The 24,006-nt window shown below is 42.3% G+C and overlaps 1 protein-coding gene across 1 annotated transcript in view; it reads left to right on the top strand.

The window, feature by feature from the left end:
• Positions 1-24,006, top strand: part of LOC121005745 (zinc finger protein 729-like) — a 456,628-nt gene that overhangs the window by 151,680 nt on the left and 280,942 nt on the right. The window contains 1 exon segment of the mRNA XM_040438514.1: positions 12,559-14,036. Within this exon segment, the coding sequence (XP_040294448.1) occupies positions 12,559-14,036 (1,478 nt within the window).

The raw sequence follows: 24,006 nt of genomic DNA, 5'->3' as shown, positions 1-24,006 counted from the left end.
TCGTACCCGTTTCTGCCACTTGAGAAGGTGTAATAGATGTAGAGACAACACCTTGGTTGAGTTCTTTGGCTGCTATGACAGAGTGATGGAGTTTTGATGAGGTCTGTGATGACACTGATGCATAAGATATAACAGAGTGACGGCTACTGACACTTCTTTCATTGTCACTTACAGCCTGCTCTAGGACTCTTAGTCTTGCCATGTCTTTGGCGTGCTCACATTGCTTTTCTAAGACTTCTATTTCTGCTCTCTTCTTTGCAGCCTCAGCTTTCTTCTGAGCAGCCTCAGCTTCCCTCTGTGCAGTCTCAGCTTCCATTTCCGCTTTCTTCTGTGCAGCCTCAGCTTCCCTCTCCACTTTCTTCTGTGCAGCCTCAGCTTCCCTCTGTGCAGCTTCAGCTTCCATTTCCGCTTTCTTCTGGGCGAAAACTGCCTGGATTTTTGAAGCTTCTGCATCAGCGCGGGCTTTGATGAGTCGTTGGCTGAGAGTAGAAGATGTTGATCTTAAGGATTTGGAAGATCGTGTGGAGCGCTTAGAAGTTGTGGAGAGATGGGATCTAGATTCATGGAGATGTGCGATTTTTACATCTGTTTTTGTCCTTGTTAGTATTACTAGATCGTCTCTTTCAAGATTGAGCTCATTTAATTCCTGTAATTCTTTTAAGGAATTTTCTGTGTTGTACCGCTTTAAGAGATCAGCATATTTAGCAGACAGTCTTTGGTAGTTCTCATAGGCAGCATTCAAATGCTTAACAGCGCCCTCTAGGTGCAATACCTTATGAGTTGGTTGAGACAGAGCTGACATGCATTCAATAGTTTTAGACTATGAGTGGCTGATGTTCTGCAGCAGTTCTTCTTTGTCAGCCTCCTAGTTCTCTTGGACTTTCCAGGTTGGCTTCACTAAACGTTTTTGTTTTATGTGGCCTTGAGAATCTGACTCCTGAGCTGTTGGAAGTTCAGGTTCTTGTTGTGTATTAGGTTCCTCAGATTGTACATTGCCTTGCTGGTGCATTGTGATGGCAAGCAAAGGGTTAAATCACAATTTATGTGTTTGCATAGAAATGTATGTTTCTTCTGGCTCTGGGAGAGGGTTTCCTAGGCAACCAGTGGGAGGGGGAGTCAGAGAGAAGTTTAGCAATGGCTGCTGCAAAGTTAGTTTTGATTGCATACAGAGCTTAGATTGACTTGCAGGCAGAATGCATGTGACAATACAGACCGTCTAGGAGCTGATTAAATAACAGTTGCATGAACAGTTTCTTCAATAATCTGTGCAGAAAACTGATGAATCTTATGCTGAGATTTAGGCCTCTTTCACACTTGCGCTGTCCGGATCCGTCGTGTACTCCATTTGCCGGAGGTGCCCGCCGGATCCGTAACACCGCAAGTGAACTGAAAGCATTTGAAGACGGATCCGTCTTCAAAATGCGTTCAGTGTTACTATGGCAGCCAGGACGCTATTAAAGTCCTGGTTGCCGTAGTAGTAGTGGGGAGCAGTATACTTGCCATCCGTGCAGCTCCCGGGGCGCTCCAGAATGACGTCAGAGCGCCCCATGCGATCACGTCACCCATGCGCGTGGGGTGCCCTGACGTCACTCTGAAGCGCCCAGGGAGCCGCACGGATGGTAAGTATACTGCTCCCCCGCTCCCCACTACACTTTACCATGGCAAACAGGACTTTAGCGTCCTGGAAGCCATGGTAACCATTCAGAAAAAGCTAAACGTCGGATCCGGTAATGCGCCGAAACGACGTTTAGCTTAAGGCCGGATCCGGATTAATGCATTTCAATGGGCATTAATTCCGGATCCGGCCTTGCGGCAAGTGTTCAGGATTTTTGGCCGGAGCAAAAAGCGCAGCATGCTGCAGTATTTTCTCCGGCCAAAAAACGTTCCGGTCTGGAACTGAAGACATCCTGATGCATCCTGAACGGATTTCTCTCCATTCAGAATGCATGGGGATAATCCTGATCAGGATTCTTCCGGCATAGAGCCCCCCCGACGACGGAACTCTATGCCGGAACAAAACAACGCAAGTGTGAAAGAGCCCTTACTTGCTGGCTGGAGTATACAGGCTTGTACATATATTCTGCTATATTCCAGTGTCCATATACATCTCACTATACATGCATAGCTAGCAAGGATCCCTTGAAAGATATTTTGCAGATCTTGTAAGAACCCTTCACAGATTTTTTTGACTGTTCTGCCTCTCCAGTCTAAGCATCACAATGTGATCTCTGAACTTACAGTTCTGCTGAGATGGCGATAACCATAATCTTAGGTGAATTGGCTGACAGTGACTCGATCCAAACGACACCTTGTAGATCGTGAAGAAGTTTATTCCAAACTGTGCAGATCATACACCGATGAACAAATGGATAGGTCAAAAAATCATGCAGTGAGCAGCTAACAGAGCAAGTAGCTGAGATGAGGGGTGAAGCCAGAATGAAGAAGAGGGGAGGAGACAAGAGAGAGAGCAGAAGCTAGGGGAAGAGAGAAGGGACACACACAAGAAAAGTCAAACCATGCATGTGTAACATGATACTGCCACTGTCCCTGCCTCTTTCTTCGAAAATGTCCCTGCCTTTGTCCCTTTCTCAGCCTCAGATCTGCCCCCCAACTCTATCAGCCTCAAATCACCCTCCTATTAGACCCCCCCAGCCTACATCAGCCTCAGATCAGACCCTCCCCAGCCTTAGATCAGACCCCAGCCTCCGATCAGACCTCCCAACCTCAGATCAGACCCTCATCAGACCCCTCAGCCTCAGATCAGATTCCCAATAGGCCCCCCAGCCTCAGATCAGACCTCAGATGAGACATTTAAAATAAATAAATAAATTTGCCTCTCCAGCTCTGGACGGCGCAGCCACTTGGCAGATTCTCTTGCCCTCCCTGGTCTACTTCCCACCACGATGTACTGTGACCTGACAGCACACAACGTCAGTTCATAATGCGCATCTACATGCTCTACGTCCTGACACTGTACGTGTCAGGACACAGCGTGGGGCCGGAAGAAGATGAGGGAAGGTGAGTACAGCTAGCAATGCGCTGTTCTCACCTTCCTGTGCCTCACCTTCACAATATGTTCTGGCAGGGGCCATGGACCACATTAAATGGTCCCGCGGGCTGCATACGTCCCGTGGGCCAGAGGTTCCCCACCCCTGCCTTACAGCTACTCCCCTGATAATATTGGAAGTTGATTATTGGAACAGCTATATAGGATTATTTTCATCAGCACATATAATTCTAACTCGCCAACAATTTTGTAGCTGCTCAGATGCATCCATACATTTTGATCCTTTGATTATGGATACCTGGTCATGTGATCTCTAGTCTGACCTCCAGTCTGAGGCTTGCTGTCTCTCTCCTGTGTGGCTGACATCCTGTGAACTACAAGATTTCAGCATCATTTATCAGATCCCTCTGGAGAGCTCCCTCCCCACCAGCTACTCCTTCTTGTCTTCTGTATGTCCCTACACATATCATGGGGCTGAAGATATCATCTCTACATTATCCATTACACTAGAGTCTAAACCTTTGCTCTTCTAGTGTAATGGATAATATAGAGATGATATCTTCAGCAGCATGATATGTTTAGGGACATACAGAAAGCAACAAGAGTAACTGTGAAAGACAAGACACAGGGGATATGATAGAAACTTTTAAATACATAAAGGGAATCAACAAGGTAAAAGAGGAGATAATATTTAAAAGAAGAAAAACTGCTACAAGAGGACATAGTTTTAAATTAGAGGGGCAAAGGTTTTAAAGTAATATCAGGAAGTATTACTTTACTGAGAGAGTAGTGGATGCATGGAATAGCCTTCCTGCAGAAGTGGTAGCTGCAAATACAGTGAAGGAGTTCAAGCATGCATGGGATAGGCATAAGGCCATCCTTCATATAAGATAGGGCCAGGGGCTATTCATAGTATTCAGTATATTGGGCAGACTAGATGGGCCAAATGGTTCTTATCTGCCGACACATTCTATGTTTCTATGGTGGGGAGGGATCTTTGTTTTTGTATGGCAGACCAATTTTGCTAAATTCTTATTAAATCCTATTAGTTTAGAATCAATTTGCTCATCTTTACTCTGAAGGTATTAATTTCAGGGACTCATAACTTTAGATAACGAGTCCCTGAAATTAATACATAATTGGTCTGCCATATAAAAACAAAGCTTATGCGATTAGTTTCAGATAAATCACTTGAAAACAGTGCCCAGTGCGTTTAATGTCAGTATTAGCAGGGAAAACCATGAAGAAGATAGAGGACTGTGGATAACATGACACTGGGAGGACGTGGTGAGGGGGCAGAGTCTGACAAAGAACGATTATAGACACAAGTCACTAATGTAGTGTGATAGGAACACTAAAGAGGGGGAATTCCTCTAGGGAAAGTATTAAGGGAGTGAGGGGATGCTCAAACTGTGCTTAAAGTGGTTGTCCCACCTCACTTGTTCAGCTCGTCTGGCAGCCTGCTCTGCACTTTATTTTCTGATTTCCTACCTCCAAGGCTGGGCCCCCACCCTGGCTTTTCGTGACATCACATCTGCTCTTCAGCCATGTATGCTCACTTCCTATGCTTGTCTGATTAGGGGGGCGGGGCGGGCTATCATTCAGACAGTCTGAGCCCACCCAGCCTTAGAGTCAGTAAACCAGGTTTATTTGGTCTCCTTGATAAGAAAGTGTGGTGGCTCAGTTTTTAGAGTGCATGGGTTTATCTATTGGATTCTACAGTGCAGCCAGGCTTTTTTTTAATTTCTGCCGATTTGGATTTTTTTTCCAGCTCCCCACTACATTGTGTGCAATTTTAAATAGTGGAATTGGAAAGCGCAACTTTTCCTACAAAAAACAAGCCCTCTTAAGGCTATATGAACGGAAAAATAAACCCTCAAAGGTTAAACACGTTGCATTATAGCACAAACATGGTACAGTAACAACACCAATTTTATATCCATATTATTAAACACATAGTTCAAAGACATTTTACAACAAACGCTGCATTGTTATATTGTGTTAGTGGACATATTAGTTCATCAGACTGTGTATTTCAAAGACATTTTAGTACACAGTTTTCATTTATTTCCCACTGATATTAAACGCTTAGTTCTAAGACATTTCACTGCATTCTTTATAAAGTAAATTGTCAATACCAGTGTGGAGTGTGTTTGTAGAAGTAGAGAGACATTTAATTGTGACACTGTCTTTAAATTACAAAAAACACACTTGCCATTTTGCTTTTACTGTTAAATAATCTGTCTGTACCAAACCCCTGACTTTTCATATATAGGCCTCATAATAAAATGTCTGATAAATGGAAGAGTGCAAAATGAAAGACCCACGCCTCGTCCTCCAAGAGTCAGAATGTATGTAATACCAGCAGTATCAGTACCTGCCAGGAGTAGTAGTAGTAGTTGGCCACAGTTCTCCCTGGCTCCTAATATTATTGAGGACACAGAGGATGGAATTGTGGACTGGATGGCTCAGCATTTAGACTACAATGAGGAGAAGATTCCGGGGAGAAGGGGCACCCCATGCATAGCTGTGCTTGTGGTGGTAGGAGTAGTGGCACCTGTAGCTGCACTGGTGGTGGTAGGGGAAGTGGTAGCAGCAGTGGAACTCAGGGCAAGTATAAAGCAGGTAATCTGGAGGGGGCTAGGAAGCCCATGATGACATATCACAGTTTTCATGTCGGGAGGTTGAGGACTATTACAATGATTGTGTGTTGGACATTATCTAGGAGCTAGATCAGAGTGCTGAGAATAAGGTAACATCAGAGGAAGAGGATGGTGGCAGTGACAGCAATACAGAGTGAAGGCAACATACAGTTAGAACCTCCCAAAACCTGCCAGGGCCAGATGCTGATGATACTGTGGTCGCAGGCTGAAAACATCCCAGACCTAAAACAAGCTTGGCTGCAGCTAGCTCTGTGTGGAGTGTGCAAGTATCTCCTGTCTGGCAGTTCTTCTCCACGGTGCTAGAAATCAAAAGCAATGCGCTGTGCAAGATCTGCCAGATTACAATAAGACATGGGAGTGACAGGTGTCTGCCAGCTACCACAACAAGAGATTCCTCCTTCTCCCGGTCTCCTTTGCGGCAGCCAGGCGGCATCCACGTGCAGTACTGTGTCCAAGTCATCATCAGTTACTGCTTCTACTGCTCAGACTATGCCTCCTCCTATTCTGTCCCACCATCAGCCATTGATAATGGAATGTGTGGCCAAGAAAAAACTCTGCTTGCACAAGTTGCTGGTGGTGCAGTCTCTGTGGTACCACTTTGTGGATTCTGTTGCCCTTAGGGGGCTAATGGCATGTGCTCAGCCTCACTAGAAGTTATCTAGCTGGCATTTAAAAAAAAAAAGCCATCCCTGCTTTGTACTCTCAAGTGGCGGTGAATGTAGGCCACTCCTTGCAATTCTAGCTGTGCAGCAAGGTGCACACAATGGACACCTGGATCAACGGTTACGGACTGGAACAGTTCATGCCTTTCACAGCCCATTAGATCAATGTTTTTTGCAGCGAGGCAGCACTGTAACAAGAAGGCCAGGTCCTATTGATACCTCCACGTTTGTTTTGACACCAGGCACTTATCGGCCTCCTCCATGGATATCCTCCTGTCCCAAACAGAAGCAGGGCAGAACATCGCTCCCACTCCTTCTTCCTATCATGAGAAGCGGTGCCATGCCGTTTTAGAGCTGATCTCCCTGGGTGATAGTAGCCACATAGCCAAATACTTTCTAAAGTGCATCAAGCAGCAAACAACCGTGCTGGCTGTCTCCTCACCTAACTCCAACTGGGCAAGGTGGTCAGAGACAATTGCAGGAACATTGTGGCTGCTTTGTGTTTGGGAGAAATAACACATGCTCCCTGAATGATGCATGCGATAAATCTAGTCGTGCAGCGTTTGTTAAAAAAAAGTACAGTGGCCTTTATAAGGTACTAATAATAGTAATAATAATAATCATATAATATAATCGTAATCAGTTTGCATGTCTCCTGTCCTTTTACTATAAACAGTGATAGCAGGGTGTTCTAGTGGTGATAGATAATCTCACCTCTCCTGTGTTCTCCCCTGTCCCTTATACTAGGTACAGTATCTTCATGCCTGCAGTCATCCCAAAACTGGTAGACAGAACAGGAAGACAGCATTAAAGGGTTTGTTCAGGAATAAGTAACTTTTTACATGTGCCCGCAGCCTCTACTATGGAAAGAGTCATACGTACCTGCTACCCTTAGCTCTGGTTATGTGTGCCAGCGATGTGTGTCCATCTTCCAGTAAATGTTGTTTGCTCCCTCGCTGGCACTGGCATGGTCACCTGCTTTACTGCAGCCAATAACTGGCTTCAGTGGTGATGTGTTTCTTGTGGACGTTTTACCCATGAATCGAGTCATTGGCTGCAGCAGAGAAGATGATTATGCCCATTCCGAGGAGGTAAATAAGCCACGGACTGAAAGAACTTTGACTTACTGTCTTCACAGTTCTGGGGCGGCCAGCAAGGGCAACAGGTGCACAAACAATGTAATGTTATATACACACTTTATAATGTTAGGGAGGGAATATAAGGGCTACTCTCTCTGCATTGCGTTGGAATAATGAAGCAATCAGATTGGATTTATACAGGAGACCTGCAGATATTTGGGTCAGATAACTCCTGCTGTCCGGTCATTTTTGGTCATCTTTTTAGGTCATATAAAACCTTCCACGCGACTTCTCCAACCGTCTGATGACTTCTACAATATTTCTTTCACAGCTTATGAATCCGGGTGAAGATCTGAACAATATTAATACTACAGAGACATATGTGAGGGGTGATGAGCTGAGTACAGAGGACATTCCTACAGATAACCGCCCAGGTGAGTAGTGACCACTAAGTAAAGCAGAGAGGTCTCTAAGATTCTACTGATAAAAAAAAATAGATATATTGTGCAATGTGGGAATAATGACATTACAATTATTATTATTATTATTGATGAGTATATATGAAAGTATAAAGGAACAAAAATAAATATCACATACGGAGAGACTTGTACACAATAATAATTACTACTAATAATAATAATAAAGTTACTCCCAAGACCATTTGGTAACTAAATCACAAATTTCAATCCCTCTACAGTACAGTGTAGTTACTATACAGAGGTCTTCTCATGTCTCTCCGGACCCTGTCTTTGCTCTGGCCCCTCCAGGTTTCCTCTTCTGTAGCACTTTTCTCTTCTCCTTTTCTCTTCTGCTTCTTCCTTCCTTCCTCGTTAACAGCCAGTCCTAGCATTGTCTAGAATATGGCTTGGACACATCTTTTTGGTTGTTCCTCATGGTTTTCTAGCAATTTTCAGTGAACTCTTGAAGACTGATAGAAGCAGCTGGAATGTTGGGATTTTCCAGCATTTTCCTGCCCCACTAGCCATGTACCACCTACTGGACAATTGTCAGCCATTCTTTAGATAATTGACAACTACAGAACCTTTGATATGCTCATGAACCGTTGTCCACATGAGAGCCGTGGCCCGGCTCTAACAGCTCGGACTGACAGGAGTGCTGATCTGGGCTGTTAAGTACTTTACATGCTGCGGGCAATGGTGCCTGCCGCATGTAAAGTGCTGACAGAGGTAGCGGACTCCCTCTGTCTCCCATTGGCACCCCCTAAATGCGATTGCGGAGTGCCGATGTGTGTGAAGGCTTGCTGGGGTCTCATGTAGGCCCCAGACTAGCCTTGAGTAGTTTCCAGCAGGCTGCGCCTCTCTGGCGCAGCTTGCTGGTCAATGTGGTGCCAATATTCAAAAAGGGTCCAAAAACAGAGCCTGGAAACTATAGGCCGTTAAGTTTAACATCTGTTGTTGGTAAACTGTTTGAAGGTTTTCTGAGAGATGCTATCTTAGAGCATCTCAACGGAAATAAGCAAATAACGCCATATCAGCATGGCTTCGTTAGGGATCGGTCATGCCAAACTAATTTAATCAGTTTCTATGAGGAGGTAAGTTCTAGACTTGACAGCGGCGAATCAATGGATGTCGTATATCTGGACTTCTCCAAAGCTTTGACACTGTACCTCATAAAAGGTAAGTATATAAAATGAGAATGCTCGGACTGGGAGAAAACATCTGTATGTGGGTAAGTAACTGGCTCAATGATAGAAAACAGAGGGTGGTTATTAACGGTACACACTCAGATTGGGTCACTGTCACTTGTGGGGTACCTCAGGGGTCAGTATTGAGCCCTATTCTCTTCAATATATTTATTAATGATCTTGTAGAAGGCTTGCATAGTAAAGTATAAATTTTCGCAGATGACACTAAACTGTGTAAAGTAATTAACACTAAAGAGAACAGTATACTACTACAGAGGGATCTGGATAGATTGGAGGCTTGGGCAGATAAGTGGCAGATAAGGTTTAACACTGACAAATGTCAAGTTATGCACATAAGAAGGAATAATGCAAGTCACCCGTACATACTAAATGGTAAAACACTCGGTAACACTGACATGGAAAAGGATCTAGGAATTTTAATAAACAGCAAACTAAGCTGCAAAAACCAGTGTCAGGCAGCTGCTGCCAAGGCCAATAAGATAATGGGTTGCATCAGAAGGGGCATAGATGCCCGTGATAAGAACATAGTCCTACCACTTTACAAATCGCTAGTCAGAACGCACATTGAGTACTGTGTACAGTTCTGGGCTCCTGTAAACAAGGCAGACATAGCAGAGCTGGAGAGGGTCCAGAGGAGGGCAACTAAAGTAATAACTGGAATGGGGCAACTACAGTACCCTGAAAGATTATCAAAATTAGGGTTATTCACTTTAGAAAAAAGACGACTGAGGGAAGATCTAATTAATATGTATAAATATATCAGGGGTCAGTACAGAGATCTATCCCATCATCTATTTATCCCCAGGACTGTGACTGTGACGAGGGGACATCCTCTGCGTCTGGAGGAAAGAAGGTTTGTACACAAACATAGAAAAGGATTCTTTACGGTAAGAGCAGTGAGACTATGGAACTCTCTGCCTGAGGAGGTGGTGATGGTGAGTTCACTAAAAGAGTTCAAGAGGGGCCTGGATGTATTTCTGGAGCGTAATAATATTACAGGATATAGCTACTAGAGAGGGGTCGTTGATCCAGGGAGTTATTCTGATTGCCTGATTGGAGTCAGGAAGGAATTTTTTATTCCCCTAAAGTGGGGAAAATTGGCTTCTACCTCACAGTTTTTTTTTTTTTCCTTCCTCTGGATCAACTTGCAGGATAACAGGCTGAACAAATGTCTTTTTTCGGCCTTATGTACTATGTTACTAATGTCAGAATAGCACTGACATTAAAATGCAATGCACTATAGGGATAATTTATTGCATTTTAAAATCAATCAAAAAGCTTTCTGTTATAGTCCCCTTGTGGGACTATTAAGTGGGGGGGGGGAGGAAGTAACAAAAAAAAAAACATTTTCTTGTACGCTTTTTTCCATTGAAAATAATCTTTTAAATGAAAAAATTGCAAAAAAAACACCTTCCCCATATGTTTGGTATTGCCGCATCTGTAACGACCCGGACTACATACATATCACATAAATTATCCCCTACAGTGGACGCCGTAAAAAAAGAAATAAATAAAAAAGACAGAATTGCTAATTTATTCTTAGTTGCCACCGAAAAAACGTGATGATAAGCGATCAAAAAGTGCCATTTGCTCCAAAATAATACCAATACAAAATCCAAGTCATCCCGCAAAAATCAAGCCCTCACACAACTCCATAGAAAAAAAAAAAAATGTATAGCTCTTGGAACGCGACGATGAAAAAAGAAAGAAAAACCCTTGGTCAGTAAGGCCCAAAACTGGTCACTAAGGGGTTAATGATTGTCCGAGGAATGTTCTGCCATGCTGAATTCATTTGGGCAAGCAAATCATCAATCTGCTGTTTATATCTAAAGGTGCATTTACACCAACAGATTATCTGACAGATTTTATGAGCAATCATTGGTCAGATGGCCTTTGGTATCTGGTGGGACCTTCCATCGCCCTTTTGTATCAGTATAAATGGTGTCAGTGTGCAGTATAATAAATCTTTTACATTAAATACCAAGTAATACGGGATCACATATTATTTAACATTCCCTAATTGACTCTTCTGATTGATTCATCAGAATTACACCTGAAATTAATTTCAAGAAATAGTTCATCTGTAGTGATAGAATTTTCATTATCATTGGATGGTGTTTATATATGAATCGCAGGCACTTAATATTAATCCACAAAACAAAGGAAGATTTTATGGAGCGTGCCATCCAGTTTGTTTACTTGAGAGTGAGAGGACTGTGCTTCCTACTGTCCATTCCACTCTCCTCCCTCCGAGTCCAGCTGCTGTATCTGTCATCCATTATAACCCAGGTCTCATTCCCTGGCCTGCACTCTCCCCAGCAGCAGGTGTGATACAGTGATGTCATTGTCCCTGCTGGGCTGAGAGGTAGAGCGCACAGACCAGAGATAATCCCCCGGCCTGTGCGCTCTCCTCATCTCAGCAGGAGAGATGACGTCATCACGTCTGCTGCTGGGAGGAGCATGATGTGCTTGGTAGTACTTTATTAATTTTATTCAAAGTATAAGGAGCTTCACTACTGTAAGGGACACTAAGGGACAGCACAAAGGGGGCATAATTATTGTGTAGTGCCACTAAGGGGAAGCATTATTGTAAGGGGCATAACTATTGTGTGGGGGCACTAAGGGGGCATGACTACTGTGTGGGGGCACTAAGGGGAAGCATTATTGTAAGGGAAATAACTACTGTGTGGGGACACTAAGGGGGCATAACTACTGTTTGGAGACATCAAAGGGGCATTCTCCTGAGGGCATTAAACAGGAATTCTACTGTGAAAAGGACTCTTAGGGGAGATAACTATGGTGTGGGGCACTAAGGGGACATTTAACACCTCTTGCCCCACGCTAGGAAATGTTTTATGTATATGTATTTAAAATGACTGATTGGGTGGAGTTTGCAGGAAAGTTGCTCAAGGTGGGGGCCAACCTAGTCTAGTTATGCCCATCGGTCTACTATTAGATTGTGATCTTTTTGGACACTAGTGTTTGTCAGTTAATTCTTGTATTTTATGCCATACCTTTCTGTGGATTTTTTTTATATTGAAATGTAATACAATCTCAATAGAATATTTTGGTATATTATTCATCAATAATAAAATGTCTTTTATTCTTGGCAGATGACTGTACCAGGAACTTAGAGAAACATCTGGTATCTTCAGATTTTGAAGTAGATGATCGTGGTATCATACAAGATATATATGAAGAGCATGCCAATATCCAAGATATACCCTTATCCAATCACAGCAACAATGCATCATTTGATTCTTTTAAACAGGTCCGATCTTCTGATTCATCACAAACTGTGACACAGAATAAAAGTTACAGAAAAGGTGTTAAACATCCAACAGCTCATGAAAGAGAGAAGACATTTTCATGTTCAGAATGTGGAAAATGTTTTAAGCATAAATCAGCTCTTGTTACACATCAGATAATTCACACAGGAGAGAAGCCATTTTCATGCTCAGAATGTGGGAAATGTTTTAAGCATAAATCAGCTCTTGTTACACATCAGATAATTCACACAGGGGAGAAGCCATTTTCATGCTCAGAATGTGGAAAATGTTTTAACATGAAATCAAATCTTGTTACACATCAGATAATTCACACAGGAGAGAAGCCATTTTCATGCTCAGAATGTGGGAAATGTTTTAAGCATAAATCAACTCTTGTTACACATCAGAGAATTCACACAGGAGAGAAGCCATTTTCATGCTCAGAATGTGGGAAATGTTTTAAGCATAAATCAGCTCTTGTTACACATCAGATAATTCACACAGGAGAGAAGCCATTTTCATGCTCAGAATGTGGGAAATGTTTTAAGCATAAATCAGCTCTTGTTACACATCAGAGAATTCACACAGGGGAGAAGCCATTTTCATGTTCAGAATGTGGTGAATGTTTTAAGCAGGAATCACATCTTGTTGTACATCAGAGAAATCACACAGGAGAGAAGCCATTTTCATGTTCAGAATGTGGGAAATGTTTTAAGCAAAAATCAGCTCTTGTTGTACATCTGAGAAATCACACAGGAGAGAAGACATTTTCATGTTCAGAATGTGGGAAATGTTTTAACCAGAAATTGGCTATTATTATACATCAGAGAATTCACACAGGGGCGAAGCCATTTTCATGCTCAAAATGTGGGAAATGTTTTAAGCATAAATCAGCTCTTGTTACACATCAGAGAATTCACACAGGGGAGAAGCCATTTTCATGCTCAGAATGTGGGAAATGTTTTAACATGAAATCAAATCTTGTTACACATCAGATAATTCACACAGGAGAGAAGCCATTTTCATGCTCAGAATGTGGGAAATGTTTTAAGCATAAATCAGCTCTTGTTACACATCAGAGAATTCACACAGGGGAGAAGCCATTTTCATGCTCAGAATGTGGAAAATGTTTTAACATGAAATCAAATCTTGTTACACATCAGATAATTCACACAGGAGAGAAGCCATTTTCATGCTCAGAATGTGGGAAATGTTTTAAGCATAAATCAGCTCTTGTTACACATCAGATAATTCACACAGGGGAGAAGCCATTTTCATGCTCAGAATGTGGAAAATGTTTTAACATGAAATCAAATCTTGTTACACATCAGATAATTCACACAGGAGAGAAGCCATTTTCATGCTCAGAATGTGGTAAATGTTTTAAGCATAAATCAGCTCTTGTTACACATCAGATAATTCACACAGGAGAGAAGCCATTTTCATGCTCAGAATGTGGGAAATGTTTTAAGCATAAATCAGCTCTTGTTACACATCAGAGAATTCACACAGGGGAGAAGCCATTTTCATGTTCAGAATGTGGTGAATGTTTTAAGCAGGAATCACATCTTGTTGTACATCAGAGAAATCACACAGGAGAGAAGCCATTTTCATGTTCAGAATGTGGGAAATGTTTTAAGCAAAAATCAGCTCTTGTTGTACATCTGAGAAATCACACAGGAGAGAAGCCATTTTCATGTTCAGAATGTGGGAAATGTTTTAACCAGAAATCGGCTCTTGTTACACATCATAAAACTCACAGAGAGAAGCCATCTCCATGCTTAGCCCTTTCGTGAACTTCCTTATGAGTTTTTATGGTAGTTAGTGTTGCTATCTGGCTTTATTCCGTCGGACACTCCTTTTTACAGGGAGATAAAACAGCGCCTTGGTTTGAGTTACTAGAGGTGGCCGAGGGCTCGGAGTGATGATTGGGACCACTGTGAGAGCTCCCCAAACACGTATTGTCTCCTGTTTTGAATGAATACCAGTCATCAAAGGACAAATCCAGTTAAAAGTGAAAGTTTATACCATATATATATATATATATATATATATAATCTATATATCCCTTCTAAACAAAAATGTTTGGTGAAATAAAAAAAAACTATAGGACCTGATATAAAAAGATAACTATCTACCTATTCTAGACCCGGTCTGTTTTACCTTTTATAAGTATTTGTAATCAAATATGAGCTTGTCAAGAAACCGTCAGCTCTTACTGGGTTTCATCAGTAATGTGCAAGTTCTCCCATCAAGTAACCCAGGTGAGGATTGCCTCATTACATAGAAGCAATTGCTTGACATCCTAAAAAAAATATCATCTTAATCTGCATACCCTGACCAAAATGTACCTGTAGATAAATCCAACAAGTGCACCCCTGTATTTGTAGAAATCATGTGGTTCACTCATCTCACATGCATTAACCAAGGATTCACCCACTGGTAATTTTCTTCTTTGTATGTCCCACCAGCTCTGGATTTTTTAAGTTTTCTAATTGAAGACTTGATATTGTCCCAATTCCAAAACAGGCAGGGGTGAAGACCTTAAGCTCTTGGGGACACAGGGCGTACAGGTACGCCCTGATGTCCCGGTACTTAACGACACAGATGTCAGCCGTTTAACCCCTTCCATGCCGCGGTCCGTAGGGACCGCTGTATGGAAGGGGTTAACAGGGAGGGAGCTCCCTCCCTCTCCCATCGTGGGCTGCTGTGCCATTTCAGCCCATGATTCTTGACGGGATCACAGAGGGAGGGGGCCCCCTCCCTCCCCATCACCCGCTGCTCTGTTGTGACAGCGGGCGATGGTTACCATGGCAACCGGATGCCTTCACAGGCTTCCGGCTTGCCATGGTAAGGCTAAGTCTGATCAGACTTCTGCTAAAGGCAGAAGTCTGATCAGAGTAAGTGTAAAGTGAAAATACAGTACAGTACACTATATAGTGTACTGTATTGTATTATACAGACATCAGACCCACTGTATCTTCAAGAACAAAGTGGGTTTGGGTAAAAAAGAAAAAAAAATGCAAAAACACATTTATCACTGATATCAAACATGTGTAGTGCATTTTTTATTTTTTTTTATCACCGCGTTCGTAATGACCTGATCTATGAAACGGCCATGTTACTTTCCCCGCACGGTGAACTCCAAAAAAATAAAAACTATGTTGAAATTTAAATTTTGCCCACCTTACATCCCAAAAAAGGTAATAAAAGTGATCAAAAAAGTCGTATGTACGCCAAAATGGTACCAATCAAATCGACACCTCATCCTGCAAAAAATTAGCCCTACATGAGACAATTGCCCAAAATGTAAAAAAAATATGTCTCTCAGACTATGGACTATTTTTTTTCTAAAATGCTGTTATTGTGTTAAAGTAAAATAAATAAAAAATATATATACATATTAGGTATCGCCGCGTCCGTAAGAACCTGCTGTATAAAAACATGACCTAACCCCTCAGGTAAATACCGTAAAAAAAAAAAAAAAAAGTGTCATAAAAGCCATTTTTGTCACCTCACATCATAAAAAGTGTAATAGCAAGCGATCAAACAGTTACAGTGGCGGAAATAATTATTTGACCCCTCACTGATTTTGTAAGTTTGTCCAATGACAAAGAAATGAAAAGTCTCAGAACAGTATCATTTCAATGGTAGGTTTATTGTAACAGTGGCAGATAGCACATCAAAAGGAAAATCGAAAAAATAACTTTAAATAAAAGATAGCAACTGATTTGCATTTCATTGAGTGAAATAAGTATTTGAACCCCTACCAACCATTAAGAGTTCTGGCTCCCACAGAGTGGTTAGACACTTCTACTCAATTTGTCACCCTCATTAAGGACACCTGTCTTAACTAGTCACCTGTATAAAAGACACCTGTCCACAGAATCAATCAAGCAGACTCCAAACTCTCCAACATGGGAAAGACCAAAGAGCTGTCCAAGGATGTCAGAGACAAAATTGTAGACCTGCACAAGGCTGGAATGGGCTACAAAACCATTAGCAAGAAGCTGGGAGAGAAGGTGACAACTGTTGGTGCGATTGTTCGAAAATGGAAGGAGCACAAAATGACCATCAATCGACCTCGCTCTGGGGCTCCACGCAAGATCTCACCTCGTGGGGTGTCAATGGTTCTGAGAAAGGTGAAAAAGCATCCTAGAACTACACGGGAGGAGTTAGTTAATGACCTCAAATTAGCAGGGACCACAGTCACCAAGAAAACCATTGGAAACACATTACACCGCAATGGATTAAAATCCTGCAGGGCTCGCAAGGTCCCCCTGCTCAGGAAGGCACATGTGCAGGCCCGTCTGAAGTTTGCCAATGAACACCTGAATGATTCAGAGAGTGACTGGGAGAAGGTGCTGTGGTCTGATGAGACCAAAATAGAGCTCTTTGGCATTAACTCAACTCGCTGTGTTTGGAGGAAGAAAAATGCTGCCTATGACCCCCAAAACACCGTCCCCACCGTCAAGCATGGGGGTGGAAACATTTTGCTTTGGGGGTGTTTTTCTGCTAAGGGCACAGGACAACTTATTCGCATAAACGGGAAAATGGACGGAGCCATGTATCGTGAAATCCTGAGCGACAACCTCCTTCCCTCTGCCAGGAAACTGAAAATGGGTCGTGGATGGGTGTTCCAGCACGACAATGACCCAAAACATACAGCAAAGGCAACAAAGGAGTGGCTCAAGAAGAAGCACATTAAGGTCATGGAGTGGCCTAGTCAGTCTCCGGACCTTAATCCAATCGAAAACCTATGGAGGGAGCTCAAGCTCAGAGTTGCACAGAGACAGCCTCGAAACCTTAGGGATTTAGAGATAATCTGCAAAGAGGAGTGGACCAACATTCCTCCTAAAATGTGCGCAAACTTGGTCATCAATTACAAGAAACGTTTGACCTCTGTGCTTGCAAACAAGGGTTTTTCCACCAAGTATTAAGTCTTTTTTTGTTAGAGGGTTCAAATACTTATTTCACTCAATGAAATGCAAATCAGTTGCTATCTTTTATTTAAAGTTATTTTTTCGATTTTCCTTTTGATGTGCTATCTGCCACTGTTACAATAAACCTACCATTGAAATGATACTGTTCTGAGACTTTTCATTTCTTTGTCATTGGACAAACTTACAAAATCAGTGAGGGGTCAAATAATTATTTCCGCCACTGTATATGCCTCCCAAAATAGTACCAATCAAACCACCATCTCATCCTGCAACAAATGAGCCCCTACATAGGACAATCGCCCAAAAAAATATAATAAAATATGGCTCTCAGACTATGGAGACATTAAAACATGATTTTTTTTTTGTTTTAAAAAGGATATTATTCTGTAAAGCTTAAATAAAAAAGAAGTAACATTAGATATCACCGTGTCCATAAGAAACTGCTCTATAAAAATAAAACATGACCTAACCCCTCAGGTGAACACAGCAAAAAAAATTATATAAATACAGTGTCAAAAGCCATTTTTGTCACCTTACATCACAAAAAGTGTAATAGCAAGCAACCAAAATGTTATATGCACCCCAAGATAGTGCCAATCAAACCAACATCTCATTCCGCGAAAAATTAGCCCCTACAACAGTTGCCTAAAAAATAAAATATTGCTTTCAGAATGTGACACAAAATTTTTTTTTTTTCAAAAATGCTTTATTATGTAAAACTGAAACAAAACCCCCCAAAAACTAGTCATATTTGGTATTGTCACGTCCATAACAACCTGCTCTATAGAAATAGCACACGATCTAACCTGTCAGATCAGCAATGTAAATAACAAAAAATAAAAACGGTCCCAAAACAGCCTTTTTTTTCTTTGCTAATTTTCCATTTGAATCTATTTGTCCAGTAACAAAGCAAGGATTAACAGCCAAACAAAACTCTATATTTATTTATTGCCCTGATTCTGTAGTTTGCAGAAACACACCTTTGTTACTGGAAAAAATTGATTAAAATGGAAAATTTGCCCAAAAATTGAAATTCAGAAATGTTATCTCCAGTTCCCATTAACTCTTGTGGAACACCTAAAGGGTTAACAAAGTTTTTAAAATCAGTTTTGAATACCTTAAGGGGTGTAGTTTCTAAAATGGGGCCATTTATGGGTGGTTTCTATTATGCAAGCCTCACAAAGTGACTTCAGACCTGAACTGGTCCTTTAAAAAGTGGGTTTTGGAAAATTTCGGAAAAATTTCAAGATTCTAAACTTCTAATCTTTGTAACGTCCCCAAAAAATTAAATGGCATTCCCAAAATGATCCAAACATGAAGTAGACATATGGGGAATGGAAATTAATAACTATTTTTGGAGGTATTACTATGTATTATAGAAGTAGAGAAATTGTAAAGAAGTAGAAAATTATAGAAGTAGAGAAACTTGGAAATTTGCACATTTTTGGTAAATTTGGTATTTTTTTATAAATAAAAATGATTTTTTTTTTTACTCCATTTTACCAGTGTTGTGAAGTACAATATGTGACAAAAAACTATCTCAGAATGGCCTGGATAAGTAAAAGCATTTTAAAGTTATTCATACATAAAGTGACACTGGTCAGATTTGCAAAAAATGGCCTGGTCCTTAAGGTGAAAATGAGCCCGATCCTTAAGGGGTTAAGTGATTATTGCCCGGTGGCTCTCACTCCTATTGGTATTAAGTGCTTTGAACAAATTGTCCTCAGGCCTATGAAGAGCAAGATCTGCACCTCCATGGACCAATACCAGTTTGCTCACAGAGCACATAGGTCAACGGAGGATGCTGTTTCACTTGCCCTTCACACCGCACTCACACCTGGAGCAGAGAGACAGCTATGTGCGGATACTGTTCATTGATTTCAGCTCTGCCTTTAACACCATCCCTCCCAACAAGTTGGCAACGAAACTGAACAACTTGGGTCTCAGCTCACACCTGTGCAACTGGATACTGGATTTTCTTACAAAAAGACCACAAATCGTAAGCATGGGCAAGCGCTTCTCTTCATCCTTAACACTAAACATTGGGGTGCCGCAAGGCTGTGTGTTGAGCCCTCTCCTTTACTCCCTCTTCACAAATCACTGCAAACCTATTCACAATACCATTATAAAATTTGCAGATGACACGACCGTGATAGGCCTAATCTCCAACAATGATGAAACAGCCTATAGGAAAGAGGTTGAGAACCTAGAGAGATTGAGTAAGAACAACAACCTTATACTCAATACCAAGAAAACAAAGGAGTTGATTCTGAATTTTAGGAAAAAGAAACGGAAGGGACACAATTTTATTAGCATAAATGGTGGAAACGTGGAGATAGTTCAAAGTTTTAGATTTTTAGGATTTCATATTGGTCAGGACTAGGGTTGAGCGACCCAAACTGTAAAGTTCGGGTTCGTACCGAACTTTAGGATTTTTGGACCCCGAACATTTCAGTAAAAGTTCGGGTTCGTTGTTCAACGATTTCTCAGCACTTTTTGAAAGGCTGCAGAGCAGCCAATCAACAAGTGTTTAACTGTGTGCCCTTAGAAGCCATCAAAGCCATGCCTTCTAATGTGATTGGCCAGTGCAGCATGTGACCCAGCCTTTATACAAGCTGGAGTCACGTAGCTCTGCACGTCACTCTGCTGTTACTAGTGTAGGGAGAGGATGCTGCTGGTGATTTCAGGGAGAGAATAGGACAGAATCTGTGATCAGCTCGAATATAACTCAGCGATCTACATACATTTAGTTGTGTAGGTGCAGTGCACAATCTTTTTACCCTGCCTCGAGCCCAGTGACAGAAAAAAATAACTTTTATCCGTCTGTTAGTTAGGTGGGCGGCGGCCATTTTATGCAAGCTCAGTGCACCAGCACTGCATCTGAGCTTTTGTGACATTCAACACCAAGCTTGAAATACTGCACTAATAATCTGGTTTTAAAAAAAACACCCTTTTTTGGCAATATACAACATCTGGTGCATTTGCAGGATTAGTCAGTGTGCAATTTAAGCTAGAAATACAGCCATAATTTTCTGGGTTTGTACAAACACCCTTTTTTTTGCTAAATACACTATTTTACAGATCTGCTTGTGTGAAATGCAAGCGTTATATACAGCTTTCATATTCTGTTACTAAAAAAACACACTTTTTTTGGCAATATCCAACATCTGGATTAGTCAGTGTGCAATTTAAGCTAGAAATACAGCCATCATTTTTAAAAACACCCTTTTTGTGCAAAATACACTATTTTACAGCCCTAGCTGCATCTGCACGTGTGACATTCAATCGTTTTATACAGCTTTCATATTCTGTTATAAAAAAAACACCTTTTTTTTTTCAAAATACTTAATATTGCAGCCCTTGCTGCATCTGTGATGGTTAAAACAAGTTTTAAAAATATAAATAATTTTCTGGCTTTGAAAAAACAATTTTTTTTGTCATTATCCAACATCTGGATTATTCAGTGTGCAATTTAAGCTAGAAATAAAGCCATAATTTTCTGGGTTTTTAAAAACACACTTTTTGGGCAAAATACACAATTTTACAGCCCTTGCAGCATCAGCACGTGTGAAATTCAAGGGTTATATACTGCTGTCATATTCAGTTATTAAACAAACACTCGTTTTAGGCAAAAAACTTAATTTTCCAGCCTTTGCTGCATATGTCATTGTGAGATACACTCTTTCCATACTGTGGTTATATTCAGTTATTTGAAAAACACCAATTTTGGGCACAAATCTTTAATTGCGGCCTAGTCTGCATCTGTACGTGTGAGATACACCCTTAAGATACTGTGGTTATATTTTTCTATTGATAAAACACCCTTTTTGGGCAAAAAATAAAATTTTACAGCCCTTGCAGCATCAGCACATGTGAAATCCAAGGGTTATATACTGCTGTCATATTCAGTTATTAAACAAAAACCCGTTTTGGGCAAAAAAAGTCAATTTTGCAGCCTTTGCTGCATATGTTATTGTGAGATACACACTTTACATACTGTGGTTCTATTCAGTTATTTGAAAAACACCCATTTTGGGCAAAAAACTTTAATTGAGGACTAGTCGGCATCTGTACGTGTGAGATCCAACCTTTATATACTGTCGTTCTATTCTGCTATTAGTTAAACACCCATTTAGGGCAAGATCCTAAATTTTAGAAATATGAGGAGAGCGTCAGGGACGTGGCCTAGGTCGTGGTGCTGCTGGTGGAGCTCCTGTTGCAGGGGGAGGACGTGGTCGATCTGTGCCAACTACACGCACAAGTGAAACCCCTTCCTCAAGTGCGAGTAGGCAACAGAACCTGCAGTGGTATTTGGTCGGGCCTAATGTGGCTCTACGAATGGTGAAGCCAGAACAAGTACAGGCGATAGTAGATTCGGTTGCTGACAGTGCCTCCAGTTCCTTCACATTGTCTCCCACCCAGTCTCCTGCTGAAAGATCAGAGTTGACACCTGCAGCCGATGTCCATCAGTCTTTCACCTCACCCCCTTGCAAATCAGCCAAGCAGTGTGAGCCCCAAGTCATGCAGCAGTCTCTTTTGCTTTTTGATGACTCTGTTAGCAGGGTTTCCCAGGGCCATCCACCTATCCCTGCCCCAGAAGTGGAAGTGATTGAGTGCACAGTTGCCCAACCACTTATGTTTCAAGATGAGTACATGGGAGGACCATTGCAGCACGTCTCGGATGATGACGAAACAAAGGTGCCAACTGCTGAGGCTTTTGAAAGTGTGCAGACCGACAAGGAGGGCAGGGATGAAGACTGGGTGGAAGATGATGTGGAGGACGATGAGGTCCTTGACCCCACATGGAATCAAGGTCATGCGAGTGACCTATGTAGTTCAGAGGAAGAGGCGGTGGTCGCACAGAGCCACCAGCACAGCAGAAGAGGGAGCAGGGTGCAAAAATGGAGTGACTGTCCCCTAGACAGTAAACCTGCTACTGCCCACCGCAGCAAGGGACCGAGCACACCAAAGCCGGCTCCAAGGAGTTCCCTGGTGTGGCAGTTCTTCAGACAATGTGCTAACGACAAGACACGAGTGGTTTGCACGCTGTGCAATCTGAGCCTGCTACTGCCCACCGCAGCAAGGGACCAAGCACACCAAAGCCGGCTCCAAGGAGTTCCCTGGTGTGGCAGTTCTTCAGACAATGTGCTGATGACAAGACACGAGTGGTTTGCACGCTGTGCAATCTGAGCCTGAAGCGAGGCATAATTGTTCTCAACCTGCATGACCAGGCATTAAAGTGCAAAGCACGAGCTGCAGTGGAGTAAACCTCCTGCTTCCTCTTCTGCTCCGGTCTCGGCCTCTTCATCCACTTCTGGAGTGACAGTGCCACCTGCCACCCCGCAAACAGAGAATCTGCCAGCAACACCACCACCTGGGTCACCAAGCATCTCCACAATGTCCCACGGAAGCATTCAGCTCTCCATCTCCCAAATGCTGGAGAGGAAGAGGAATTACCCACCCGCGATCACTAGCCCTGAATGCCAGCATTTCTAAATTACTGGCTTTTGAAATGCTGTCATTCCGTCTGGTGGAGACGGAGAGTTTTAACCCCTTAAGGACTTAGAGTGTACCGGTATGCCCTGTTTCCCGAGTCCTTAAGGACCCAGGGCGTACCGGTACGTTCTGTGTAGTTTTGATCACTGCCGCATGGCCTGCAGTGATCGGAACAGGGTGCCTGTTGAAATCATTCAGCAGGCACCCTGTGACAATGCCTAGGGTGGTCCTGTGATCCCCCCGCATTGCCGATCACTACAAACCGCAGGTCAATTCAGACCTGCGGTTTTTAGCGCTTATGCAAGGTTCTGATCCCTGCGGTCCGTGACCGCAGGGATCAGAAACCTCAAAGTGCCTGTATTTATGAAGGTTAACCCCCCCTGCAGCCCTCCGTGTTTTCGTGCCTGCGGGCGCAGTGGGGGGAGGATTGCGGGCGGAGCGGGAGTCGTGCGGCAGTGTGGGAGGGGGGTGCGCGATCTTCCGCCCCCGCCCCCTGTTTATTTTCAGGATGGCTGAGTGGTTGAATCGGAGTGTCAGCTCATTGCTGACACTCTGATTCAAACGGCAGACATCTATGCAGATGTCTGCCATTTTAACCCCTTCCATGCCGCGGTCCGTATGGACCGCTGTATTGAAGAGGGAAGGAGCTCCCTCCCTCTCCCATTGGGAAGCTGCTGTACCTTTGCAGCCCCTGAACAGGATGGGGTGACAGATGGAGGGAGCCCTCCTTCCTCCCCTTCCCCGTCTGCTCAGTTGTGGCAGACGGGGAAAGTTCCCTTCTTAGGCATCCTGCTGTCCATGGTGCTGAACAGATCTGTGCTAAAGGCATAGATCTGTTCAGACAAAGTGTAAGTAAAATACAGTGCAGTACACTATATAGTGTACTGTACTGTATTATTCAGACATCAGACCCACTGGATCTTCAAGAACTAAGTGGGTCTGGGTCAAAAAAAAAGTGAAAAAAAAGTAAAAAGAAAAAAAAAACATTTATCCCTGATTAAAAATTAAAAAAATAAAATTCTCTACACATGTTATATATCTGAAGCTAGGAGGAGCTATATGTTTAATTGATGATTTGGGTCACCAGAATTGGTGGTGATTTGTAGTTAAAATTTAACTTTTAATAGTTATATATAGAATAAGGTCCCTATGTATTTAGTTTAGATATAAAATAGTGATGATAACACATGGGATACACAAATAATAGTTTGGTGCAAAGCC

The sequence above is a fragment of the Bufo bufo genome, chromosome 6 (assembly GCF_905171765.1).
Source record: "Bufo bufo chromosome 6, aBufBuf1.1, whole genome shotgun sequence".
NCBI classification, from domain to species: domain Eukaryota; kingdom Metazoa; phylum Chordata; class Amphibia; order Anura; family Bufonidae; genus Bufo; species Bufo bufo.
The sequence above is the reverse complement of the archived record's forward strand: the minus strand, read 5'-3'. Positions and strand labels throughout refer to the sequence as shown.